This window comes from Lampetra planeri, unplaced genomic scaffold (assembly GCF_965212315.1).
Source record: "Lampetra planeri unplaced genomic scaffold, kcLamPlan1.2.h2 scaffold_196, whole genome shotgun sequence".
Lineage (NCBI taxonomy): Eukaryota > Metazoa > Chordata > Hyperoartia > Petromyzontiformes > Petromyzontidae > Lampetra > Lampetra planeri.
This window is the reverse complement of record NW_027614712.1, coordinates 14,681-28,226: the sequence shown is the minus strand read 5'-3', so window position 1 is coordinate 28,226 and position 13,546 is coordinate 14,681. Positions and strand designations below refer to the sequence as shown.

Below are 13,546 nucleotides of genomic sequence, written 5' to 3'. Positions count from 1 at the left end.
AGGGGAGGGAGGGAGAGGGGAGGGAGGGAGAGGGGAGGGAGAGGAGAGGGAGGGAGAGGGGAGGGAGAGTAGGGAGGGGAGGGAGGGGGGGAGAGGGAGGGAGAAGGGGGAGAGTAGAGAGAGTAGAGAGAGTAGAGAGGGGAGGGGGGAGAGGGAGGGAGGGAGAGGGGAGAGAGTGGGGGGGGTAGAGAGAGAGAGGGAGGGGGGAGGGAGAGGGAGGAGGAGACGCGACATGGGCGCCTCGGTCTCTGGCATCAGGAAGATGGCGTGAGGAGTTCGTGGTTAGCAGAGAAAGGGGACGAGGGCAGCTCCTCCTCCCAGCCACCACCACCACCATCATCACCATCACCACCAACATCACCATCATCGCAACCACGATCGACCACCGACATCCCGGGCCGAGCGTTTAAACGTGTGCCCTTGCCTCGCCTGCATGCACCGCTGAGTGTTGGGGCCTCCGGGCCTAGAGCGCTTGTTTAGGGGGCTTTAGGGGTATCGTGGGGGGGAGGGGGGTGGGGTTAGGGCTTTAGGGGTAGAGCAGGAAAGTCCCCCCCCCTTCATTGAAACCCCCTTACCTCCCCACCGGCATATCATCATCATCACCACCACCGCCAAATCTCCAGCATCACCATCACCACCACCACCTCTGTCATTTCCTTCGGAGCAGAGAGACACGCGCAGAGAGAGAGAGGGGCTCCAACACACCCCCCACGTCTCCGCCCTGTGCAAAGCAAACGCGTCGGCTGGTGGTGATGCTGATTGATGAGGTGGTGGCGAAGACGACGACGAAGACGACGTGGAGGAGGAGGATGATGCGTGCGATGGTGGCGATGCTGGTGCCAAGTTTCGCTTCTGCGGCCAAGCCGATCGACGCGATTCTGACCGCGGTGGTGGTGACGGCGGTGGCGGTACTGCTGATGACTCTCGCCCTGACGACGACGCCCGTTCACGTTCGTTGCGTTCCGTCTACGGCCACGATGCTGCTGATGATGACGACGACGACGATGATGCTGATGAGGATGATGATGATGCCGACGACACCGACGAAGCGCTCGGACGTGCAGATTTTCGCCGAAAGATTTGACAATGGGTGGCTTGTGAGCTCCTCCGTCTTAGCGCAAGGGTCACAGTTCAGGGATTTTCACAAGACGACGACGATGATGATGATGATGACATCTGGGTCTGGCAAAAATTAAGAGGTCCATGTCTAAAGACGACACGGCATGGATCACAGACCACGCGAAGGCAGTAGCAGCAGCAACAGCAGCAGCAGATATCATAAACCTCATCCGCACCATCACCACCATCATCAGCAGCAGCACCACCATCATCATCAACATCATCATCACCAGAAGCGCCATCAGCACCATCAGCATCACCATCACCACCAACAACAGCAACAACATCAGCAGCAATATCATCATCACCATCATCAACAGCAGCAGCATCATCGCCACCACCACCATCACCACCACCACCATCACCACCCTCACCACCACCACCATCATCACCACCACCAACACCACCACCCTCACCACCACCACCACGACCACCACCATCACAGGCAGCAGCTGAAGGCATGGCGTGGCCCCCGTTGCTGCGAGAAGCCCTTCACCGACCCCGAGAGCGCTCAGAAGTGGCGACTGTCCCTGGCCGCGCTGCTTTTCTTCACTGTGCTTCTCTCAGACCACCTCTGGCTCTGTGCGGAGGCCACTCGTCCTATGGACACATCCAACAGTAGCAGCAACAGCAGCAGCAGCTGTCTCGAAGGTCCCCAGAGCAGCGAACAGAGTCGAGTCCGCGTGGCCCATCGCCTCGTCCGCAACGATTCTCTGGCCGACGACGACACCGACTCGGTCACGGCGGCCGCCGCCGCCGCCTGGGGCGCGACGTCTCCGGCAGGGGCGTTTCTAGGCGAGCGGCTAGGGCCCGAGACGGATTTAGGCCCAGGGTCTGAGTGGAGCGTTGCGATCGCTGGCGTCTGTGGAACTGCGGCAGATTCGGCGGCTTCGGCGGACAGAGACGCCGCACTGCGGAAGACGATGCCGTTCTGTAACCGCTACACCCTGGGAGACGCCGTGGCCGCGTATTCCCCGCGAGCGGAGGCCGAAGCCTGGCGCTGTCCTGGAGCGGCTGCCGGGAAAGGGGCGACGGAGGCGGCGGAGGCGGCGGGGTCGGGGGGGTCGTGCCGCGCGTGCCTCGCGGAGTTTGTGCGCAGAGACGCGGAGGCGCGGGGCAAACACCGCGAGTTCGAGGAGATGATGGCCAAGTACGTGCCGAGGGGCTCCCTGCCCGGGTGGACGCCGCGGTGCAAGGTGAGGGCGATCGGTCGAGGGGGGGTAGACGGGGGAGAGAACTCGCGGGACCATCGGCGGTGGTGGTGGTGGTGGCCGGGGGTGGTGGCTCTGAGTAGAGGCGACGGACGGGGCGAGCGGGCGGTCGTTTGGGTGGTCGTGGTGGTGGTGGTTGGGTGGTGGTGGTTGTGGTTAGGTGGTGGTTGTGGTTGGGTGTTGGTTGTGGTTGGGTGGTGGTGGTTGTGGTTAGGTGGTGATGGTGGTTGGTGTTCGTGGTTAGGGTTGGTGGTGGTGGTTGGTGATCGTTAGGTGGTGGTGGTGACTGTGGTGGTTGTTAGGTGGTGGTGGTGATTGTGGTGGTGGTTAGGGTTGGTGGTCGTGGTGGTTAGGTGGTGGTGATTGTGGTGGTGGTTGGTGGTCGTGGTTGTTAAGTGGTGGTTGTGTTTGTGGTTAGGAGTGGTGGTTAGGTGGTGGTGGTGGTGGTGATTGTGGTGGTGGTTGGTGGTCGTGGTGGTTAGGTGGTGGTGGTGATTGTGGTGGTTGTGTTTGTGGTTGGTGGTCGTGGTTGTTAGGTGGTGGTGGTTGTATTTGTGGTTAGGGTTGGTGGTCGTGGTGGTTAGGTGGTGGTGATTGTGGTGGTTGTGTTTGTGGTTAGGGGTGGTGGTCGTGGTGGTTAGGTGGTGGTGATTGTGGTGGTTGTGTTTGTGGTTAGGGGTGGTGGTCGTGGTGGTGATTGTGGTGGTGGTGGTTGTGTTGGTGGTTAGGGTTGGTGGTCGTGGTGGTTAGGTGGTGGTGATTGTGGTGGTTGTGTTTGTGGTTAGGGGTGGTGGTCGTGGTGGTTATTGTGGTGGTGGTGGTTGTGTTTGTGGTTGGTGGTCGTGGTTGTAGGTGGTGGTGATTGTGGTGGTGGTTGTGTTTGTGGTTAGGGTTGGTGGTCGTGGTTGTTAGGTGGTGGTGCTGATTGTGGTGGTGGTGGTGGTTGTGGTTAGGGTTGGTAGTTGTGGTTAGGGTTGGTGGTCGTGGTTGTAGGTGGTGGTGGTGGTTGTGGTCAGGGTTGGTGGCCGTGGTTGTTACGTGGTGGTGGTGTAGGTGGTGGTGGTTGTTGTTGGTGGTTGTAGGTGGTGGCCGTGGTTGTTAGGTGGTGGTGATTGTGGTGGTTGTGTTTCTGGTTAGTTTATGATCGTGATTGTACGTGGTGGTGATTGTGGTGGTGGTGTTGTAGTCGGTGGTGATAGTTGTGTTGGTGGTTAGGGTGGTGATTGTGGTGGTTGTGGTGGTGGCGATAAGTCATGCTTGTGCTTAGGGTTGGTGGTGGTGGTGGTTGTGGTGGTGGTGTAGTAGGTGGTGATGGTTGTGTTGGTGGTTAGGGTGGTGATTGTGGTGGTGGTGTTGTAGTCGGTGGTGATAGTTGTGTTGGTGGTTAGGGTGGTGATTGTGGTGGTTGTGGTGGTGGTGATTGTGGTGGTGGTAGTGATAGCCCTATGGCGATGCTCCAACAGTCTGTTAAGGCTAAAGGGGGATCTCTGTTTGTAGGTGGTGATAGATGCGTTTGTGGTTAGGGGTGGTGGTGGTGGTGTTGGTTGTGGTGGTGGTGTAGGTAGTGATAGTCACGTTTGTGGTTAGGGTTGTGTTAGTGGTGGTGGTGGTGGAGGTTGTGGTGGTGGTTGTGTCGATTGGTGATAGTTATATTTGTGGTTAGGTTTTGTTGGTGTTGGTTGTGTTGGTCGTGGTGGTGATTGTGGTGGTGGTGTAGGTGGTGATAGTTGTGGTTAAGATTAGTGGTGTTGGTTGTGGTCATGGTGGTATGTGTCGTGGTGGTGGTGGTTGAAAGTTGTGTTTGTGGTTAAGGTTGGTGGTGTTGATCTTGGTGGTGGTTGTGGTGATTGTGATGGTGGTAGTGATAATCATGTTTGTGGTTCGGGTTGGTGGTGTTGGTTGTGATGGTGGTGGTGATTGTGATAGTGGTTGTGGTGGTGTAGGTGATGATAGTCATGTTTGTGGCTAGAGTAGGTGGTGCTGTTGGTAGTGATGGTGGTGGTGATAGTCGTGGTTGTGGTTGGTGGTGGTGGTGATTGTGATGGTGGTGGTGATCGTCACGTTTGTGGTTAGGGTTGGTGGTGTTGGTGGTGATTGTCATGTTTGTAGTTAGGATTGGTGGTGGTGGTGTTGGTGGTGGTGGTGATTGTGATGGTGATAATCAAGTTTGCAGTTAGGGTGGGTGGTGTTGGTCGTGATGATGGTGATTGTGATGGTGGTGGTGATTGTGGTGGTGAAAGTCAAGTTTGTGGTTAGGGTTGGTGGTGTTGGTCGTGATGATGGTGATGATGGTGGTGATTGTGGTGGTGCGTAGGTGGTGATAGCCGTGGTTAGGGTCCGTAGTAGTAGTAATGGTGATGGTGCTTGTGGTGGAGGTTGTAGGTGGTTTTGGCCGTGATGGTGGTGTGGATAGAGATCATTGTGATGGTGGTGATGGTGCTGCTGTAGATGGTAGTAAAAGCGGTACAGGAGGACGTGGATCTGAGTGGACTTGCCGATGACCGGTACCAGCGGTGTCAAGATCGGCCTCTGTGGAGGAGGCTCGTGAAGGACGCTGCTGTGCAGCTGGAGGCAGTCGCCCTCCGGCAACAACGGAGGGCAGAGGAGCGACGCTCACAACAACGAGCGGAGCGCCGTGCGGATAAAATGCAGCAAACTTTTGGGTCTTTACCAAAAATTTCGACCTTTTGATCGCAACGATTGCTTGTGTTGCGATCGAATCGTCGAAGTTTTTTGTAATTTTTCTCTTATTTTCCTTGAACCTATCTGCGTGACTTTACCGAAAGACCCAGGAATACGAATTCCTGCGGTAACGAAAGCTTTAAGTCAAGATTTAAAATGTAGCAAGTTGGCACAAACATGGGGTGCAGCTGGTGGTGCATCTGCCGGTCATCTCAGTCAGTCGACCCCATGGCACCTGCTGGGTCTGTCCCGTGACCTCCTTGCCAGGGGGCGTTCGACACTTCGCGTGGCCTCAACGTGCACCTAGCCTGGCACAGGCGCCGTGGTGACATCACCGCCACTTAGTGGCGAATGGCGGTTGTTGTTGATGGTATTAATGGTGGTGAATGAGGTGGTCATTTTCGTGATAGAGATCGTGGTGATGGTTCAGGTGGCCACCTGTCCCGTTTTCCTTGAGAACATCTACCAATGTCTGACCCCCCCCCCCCACATCAAGTGGACGATTCTGTAAGAAAAATCGGTATGAGGTGGCAACCAGTGGTGACGGTGGTGACGTTCGTGATGGCAGTGGTGGGTATGGTGATGGAGTTGGTGGGAGTGATTGGTGGTGGTGGTGGTGGCGATGTTTGTGGTGGTATTGGTTGGTGATGGCGATCATTGTGGTGATGATGGTGATGATAATGGTGTTAGTGCAGGTGGTGATGGTGGTGGTTGTGATTGTGATGGTGGTGGTTGTGGTGATCATTGTGATGATGATGGTGATGATAATGGTGTTAGTGTGGGTGGTGATTGTGGTGGTGGTGGCGATGGTGGTGGTGGTGATTGTGATGGTGGTGGTTGTGGCGATCATTTTGGTGATGATGGTGATGATAATGGTGTTAGTGTGGGTGGTGATTCTGTTAATGATGGTGATAGTGATGATCATGGTGTTAGGGTGGGTGGTGATTGTGGTGGTTGTGGTGATTGTGACAGAGGTTATGGTGGTGGTGGTGGTGGTTATCGCGGTGATAGTTGGTGATGGTGTAAGTGAAGTTGCATTATTCGTTGTGTTTCGGTGGTTGAAGTGATAATGTTGGTTGTGATGGTGGTGGGAGCAGGAAAGGTGACGATAGCGACGGCTGTGATGGTGATGGTGGTGATGATGATGGCACTAACTCTCAGTACACATGCGTAGAGTTGGCGCAGATGTGGGCACAGCTGGTGCATCATGGGCCAGTCATCTCAGTCAGTCAACCCATGGTACGACCTGGGTCTGTCCCAAGACCTCCTGCACCTAGCCTGGCACAGTAGGGGGGCACAGCTGGTGGTGCATCTGCCGGTCATCTCAGTCGGTCAACTTTACGGCACCTGCCGGGTCTGTCCCGTGACCTCCTGCCAGCGGCGAGCCTTTGACACTTCACGTGATGGCCTCAAAGTGCACCTAGCCTGGCGCAAGCGCCGTGGTGACGTCACGGCCATTTCTTGGTGACCGTCAGTAGTTGTTTTTTTGATGATGATGATCAGGATTGTTAGGTTGAGTGGTGGTGGTGGTGGCAATTACTGGTGGTGGTGGTAATGTTGATGATAGCGGAGGTGGTGTTGGTGGTGTTGGTGGTGATGGTGGTGATGATGGTCGTGGTGGTGGTAATGGTGGGGATATTGGAGGTGGTGATGATGATGGTGGCGGTGGTGGTGGAAGTGGAGGTGGTGATGATGATGGTGATGATGATGATGGTGGAGATGATGATGGTAGTGATGATGATGGTAGTTGGTGGTGGTGGTAATGGTGAGGATAGTGGAGGTAATGTCGTTGGTGGTGATGATGGTGGCGGTGGTGGTGGAAGTGGTGGTGATGATGGTGGTGATGATGGTGATGATGGTGGTTATGATGATGGTCGTGGTGGAGATGGTCGTAGTGGTGATGAAGGTAGTGGTGATGGTCGTGGTGATGGTCGTGGTGGTGGAGATGGTCGTGGTGATGATGATGATGGTGATAATGGTGGTGGTGATGGTGGTGGTGATGATGGTCGTGGTGGTTATGATGGTGGTGGTGGTGATTGTCGTGGTGGTGGAGATGGTCGTGCTGATGATGATGATGGTGGTGGTTATGATGATGGTGGTGGTTATGATGATGATGATGGTGGTGGTATTGCTGGCAATGACCTAATCACCTGCAATGTGCCGTGTAATATGACGAGCTCAGCCGGTGTGAACCTGGGACAGGTCTGGCACAGATAGTCACTGATCGTCAAATGCTGTCATTGCTCTGTGCTGCAGTGCAGCAAAATCCGTTGTACCGTATACCATGCTCTAGTGGTGTGTGCCGGTGGTAGTGGTGGTGGTGGTGGTAGTGGTGAGGCGTGTGGTGGTAGTGGTGGTGGTAGTGGTAGTGGTGGTGGTGAGGCGTGTGGTGGTGGTAGTGGTGTAGGTGAGGCGTGTGGTGTGTGGTGGTGTTGGTGGGTTGGTTAGTGATAAGGTTGTGGTGGTGAGTGTGTGTTGCGATGGAAGTTGTGTGCGGTGGTGGTGGTGGTGGTGATTATGGTGTTTGCAAAGGCAGTGGCGGTAATATTGGTGGTGGTGATGTGTGGCTGTGGTAGTGACGTGTGGTGGTGGTGGTGGTGGCGGTGTGTGTGGTGATGGTGATAATGGTGCTTTTGATTTGTGTGATTGTGGCGATGGTAGTGACGTGTGTTGCTGATGGTGGTGTGTGTGTTGATGTGTGGTGGTTGTAGTGGCGATGGTGGTGTGTGTTGTTGATGGTGGTGTGTGTGTGGTGTGTGTTGTTGATGGTGGTGTGTGTGTGGTGTGTGTGTGGTGGTGTGTGTGTGTGGTGGTGGTTGTAGTGGCGATGGTGGTGTGTGTTGTTGTTGATGGTGGTGTGTGTGTGTGTTGATGTGTGGTGGTAGTGGTTGTAGTGGTGACGGTGATAGTGGTGTGTGTGTGTCTTTATGTGTGTCTGTGTGTGTGTTGATGTGTGGTGATGATGGTGGTGTGTGTGATGATGTGTATCTGTGTGTGTGTGCGCTGATGTGTGGTGGTGTGTGTGTGTGTTGATGCATATCTGTGTGTGTGTGTTGGTGTGTGTGTGTTGATGTGTGGGGGAGCGGTGGTGTAGTGGTTAGCGCTACGCTGCGCTATAATCCCCGCGACCCAGGTTCGATTCCCGCTCACGGCCAACATCGGTGACGATTATCTGAACCGGTCCCGGGCCTCCCCTAGGTCGACTCAACCTCAAATGAGTACCTGGTGCGGTGTGTAAACATCGCCACTAGGGAGACAAAGGCGGTCGGGCGTGGTGCTGGCCACCCACCCCCTCGTGTACTGTTCTGGCCTTCATAGGTGCTCGCTAACAGCACTTGCCCCGACAGTCTATTGAGGCTGTATGGGGGATCTTTGATCTTTGTGTTGATGTGTATCTGTGTGTGTGTATTGATGGTGGTGGTGATGGTGTGTGTGTTGATGTGTGTTGATGTGTGTTGATGTGTGTTGATGGTGGTGGTGGTGTGTGTGTGTGTTGTTGATGGTGGTGGTGAGTGTGTGTGTGTATGTGTATCTGTGTGTGTGTGTGTATTGATGGTGGTGGTGATGGTGGTAGTGTGTGTGTTTATGTGTATCTGTGTGTGTGCGCTGATGGTGATGTTGGTGGTGGTGATGTGTGTGGGTGTTGATGTGTGTTGATGGTGGTGGTGTGTGTGTTGATGTGTATCTGTGTGTGTGTGCTGATGTGTGTGTTGATGGTGGTGGTGTGTGTTGATGTGTTTTAGTGGTGGTGGTGTGTGTTGTTGATGTGTATCTGTGTGTGTGCGCTGATGGTGGTGATAATGGTGGTGATGTGTGTTGATGGTGATGGTGTGTGTTGATGTGTTTTAGTGGTGGTGGTGTGTGTTGTTGATGGTGGTTGTGTGTGTGTTGATGTGTATCTGTGTGTGTGCGCTGATGGTGGTGATGATGGTGGTGATGTGTGTTGATGGTGGTGTGTGTGTGTTGATGTGTATCTGTGTGTGTGCGCTGATGGTGGTGATGATGGTGGTGATGTGTGTTGATGGTGGTGTGTGTGTGTGTTGATGTGTATCCGTGTGTGTGCGCTGATGGTGGTGATGATGGTGGTGATGTGTGTTGATGGTGGTGGTGTCTGTTGATGTGTGTTAGTGATGGTGGTGGTGTGTGTGTTGTTGATGGTGGTGAGTGTGTATGTTGATGTGTATCTGTGTGTGCGCTGATGGTGGTGATGTGTGTGTGCGCTGATGGTGGTGATGATGGTGGTGATGATGGTGGTGATGTGTGTGTGCGCTGATGGTGGTGATGTGTGTGTGCGCTGATGGTGGTGATGATGGTGGTGATGATGGTGGTGATGATGGTGGTGATGATGGTGGTGATGATGGTGGTGATGTGTGTGCGCTGATGTGTTGCGGCGATGAGCAACGCCAGCTATTACCCTCGGAGTGGCGACGCGTTTGGCGGATCGCGTCGAGAGATGAGCGAATCTCCCCCTGGCCTACGGGGGGTAAGACGGTACACCCTGAGTGAGATCACGAACTCATCCGTGCGGACAACAGAGTGATACCATCTCAAACCCCCCCCCCATCTCCTAGCCAATGTAATAATGATGATGATGAGAAAGACACGCAAACTCCAAATATACAGCAGCAGGCCTCCGCAGGGTCGGGATCAAACCCACGACTTTTTGTAGACCAGGCGAGGTAGTCAACATCTAGCCACCCTGATGATGATGATGAAGAGAGAGACACGCAGACTCCAAACCTTCAGCAGCAGGCGTCGGCAGTGTCGGGATCGAACCCACGACCTCCTGTAGACCAGGCGAGGTAATTAACATCTCCTAGCCACCGTGCCATCTCACACAACAGTAGCAATCATCACCACCCCATCTACTGGCAGAAGACTGATGCACAGGGGCAGCTGCCACTGGGGGTGTCCCTAGGCTAGACCCACATAGCAGCAATTTCTTTCCCTCCACTACTAAGACAAAAATCCCCTCTACAGCCTGTAACAGACTGTTGGGGCAAGTGCTGTTAGCGAGCACCTATGAAGGCCAGCACATTGGCACACACAAAGACACACTGACACACACACAGACAACAACAACCACCGCCATTCACCACTAAGTGGCGGTGACATCACCACGACGCTTGTGCCAGGCCATGTGCATGTTGAGGCCACGTGAAGTGTCGAACGCACGCTGGCAGGAGGTCACGGGGCAGACCCAGGTGCCACAGGTCGACTGACCGAGATGACTGGCTGATGCACCACCTGTGCCCCCTACCGTGCCAACTTTCTTTGCTTTAGCCACCCGGCGCTCCGCTTGTTGTTGTGAGCATCGCTCCTCCGCCCTCCGTTGTTGTTGGAGGGCGATTGCCTCCAACTGCCCAGTAGCGTCCTTCATGAGCCTCCTCCAAAGAGGCCGATCTTGACACCGTTGGTACCGGTCATCGGCAAGTCCACTCAGCTCCACGTCCTCCTGTACCACATCACTCCATCTCTTCTCTAGCCCGTGCCGCGCCCGTTTAGCCCCCTCGATCCGGCCGAACAAAAGCTGTTTAGGCATGCGGTGGCTGGGCATGCGGGCTACATGACCCAGCCAACGCAGCCTTGCCTGCCAGAGGAGCTCACCAATAGGACTTTGTCCAGATCTTTCAAGGATTTGTGAGCTCCTCACACAATCCAGCCTGGTTAAACCCAGGATGGATTATTTTGTTCAGAAGAAGAGCCACTCCCTGTTGTTTGGCAGTCTCCTGCCCTGAGTAGAGGACTGTCCACCCCTCATGGTGGCAGGAGCCAGAGCCGGTCCACCGGACCTCCTTAATACGACAAAGATCCAGGCGGTACCGGTCCAGCTCCCGACAAAGGAGTGGCAGCCTCTCCACCGCAGTGAGCGTTCGAACATATCACGTGGCCACCCGTAGTGGGTTTTAGTTATTTCTGTATGAGCTCCGAGGGTGAAGATTCGGTCTCCTGGCTCCGCCAAATGAGGTTTGGCCAGGAGACATCATAGACGCCTGTCCCCCCCCCCCCCCCGGGGCCTCCGGCACAAGCTTATTAATTACATTTTTCAGTCGTGGTTCGGTGCTAATTAATTGAAGGTGGAGGGGTTACCAGCCCCTCGCACCCGTCCAGAGCCCCCGTTTGGCCGCTGTGGTGGCTACAAACGCCATGAGGGGAATGGCCAATCGGAATTGGCCCTCCCACCACAGCACTGCCCACCACAGCGTTGCCGTCCGGCACCACAAGGAGGTAGGGGGTTTTTTTTTGCCGGACACTCAGTTACACACATACACACTCGCAGTTACACACACACTCGCAGTTACACACACACAGTTACACGCACACACAGTTACACACTCGCACACACACACTCGCAGTTACACACACACAGTTACACACACACACTTACACAAACACACAGTTACACACACACAGTTACACACACACAGTTACACGCACACACAGTTACACGCACACACAGTTACACACTCGCACACACACACTCGCAGTTACACACACACAGTTACACACACACACTTACACAAACACACAGTTACACACACACACAGTTACACACACACACAGTTACACGCACACACAGTTACACGCACACACAGGTACACACTCGCACACACACACTCGCAGTTACACACACACAGTTACACACACACACTTACACAAACACACAGTTACACACACACAGTTACACACACACACACTCGCAGTTACACACTCATACACATACACACACAGTTACACACTCTCGCAGTTACACACTCACACACTCGCAGTTACACACACACACACAGTTACACACACACACACAGTTACACACACACACAGTTACACACTCGCACAGACACACTCGCAGTTACACACACACAGTTACACACACACACTTACACAAACACACAGTTACACACACACACAGTTACACACACACACACAGTTACACACACACACACAGTTACACACACACACAGTTACACACTCGCACACACACACTCGCAGTTACACACACACAGTTACACACACACACACACTTACACAAACACACAGTTACACACACACACAGTTACACACACACACAGTTACACACTCACACAGTTGCACACACAGTTACACACTCACACAGTTACTCACACACAGTTACACACACAGTTACACACTCACACAGTTACTCACACACAGTTACACACACAGTTACACACTCACACAGTTACTCACACACAGTTACACACACACAGTTACACACAGTTACACACACACAGTTACACACACACAGTTACACACACACACAGTTACACACACACACAGTCACACACACACACAGTTACACACACACACAGTTACACACAGCCACACACAGACATACGCTGACACACACACAAACACAGCTGACACACACACAAACACAGCTGACATGTCAACGGGCTACATATGATAAGTGACACGCACGGCGGTGTGTGTTGCATGACGCACGCGTGTGATTATGAAATTCAAAACCATACACTCATAAAGTGCCTTCCGCTGTCTGTAATGGGATAGCACCGTCCACATCTTATCACAGACACTCACACACACACTCACACACACTTACACACACACACACTTACACACACACACACGCTTACACACACAGTTACACACACTCACACACACTCATACACACTTACACACTTACACACACAGTTACACACTTAAACACACACACACTTACACACACACTTACACACACTTACACTCACACACACTTACACACTTACACACACAGTAACACACACACACTTACACACACACACAGTTACACACACACTTACACACACACACAGTTACACTCACACACACTTACACACACAGTTACACACACACACAGTAACACACAGTTACACACACTCACACACACACTTACACACTGGCACACACTTACACACACACACACTTACACACACACTTACACACACACACTTACACATACACTTACACACACTTACACACACTTACACACTTACTTACACTTACACACACTTACACTCACACATACACACACACAGTTACACACACTCACACACTCACACTTACACACTTACACACTTACACTCACACACACTTACACACACTTACACACTTACTTACACTTACACACACTTACACTCACACATACACACACACACAGTTACACACACTCACACACTCACACTTACACACTTACACACTTACACTCACACACACTTACACTCACACACTTACACACACAGTTACACACACAGTAACACACACACAGTTACACACACACTCACACACACTTACACACACAGTTACACACACTCACACACACTTACACACACACTTACACACTTACACACACTTACACTCACACACACTTACACACACACTTACACTCACACACACTTACACACTTACTTACACTTACACACACTTACACACATACTTACACTTACACACACTTACACACTTACACACACACTTACTTACACACTTACACACACACACAGTTACTCACACACACGTACACACACAGTTACACACACAGT

The 13,546-nt window shown here is 53.1% G+C and overlaps 1 protein-coding gene across 1 annotated transcript; it reads left to right on the top strand.

Annotated features, from left to right (window-relative positions):
* The first annotated feature begins 208 nt into the window (after positions 1–208).
* LOC144740199 (NALCN channel auxiliary factor 2-like) lies at positions 209–5,502 on the top strand. Its single transcript, XM_078623053.1, has one exon. The coding sequence runs from the start codon at positions 1,224–1,226 to the stop codon at positions 2,601–2,603; it is 1,380 nt and encodes a 459-aa protein (XP_078479179.1). The 5' UTR covers positions 209–1,223; the 3' UTR covers positions 2,604–5,502.
* Positions 5,503–13,546: the final 8,044 nt, after the last annotated feature.

Excerpts from the sequence above, each read along its gene's own strand:
- LOC144740199 (XM_078623053.1), top strand. The coding sequence starts at position 1,224 with ATGGATCACAGACCACGCGAAGGCAGTAGCAGCAGCAACAGCAGCAGC.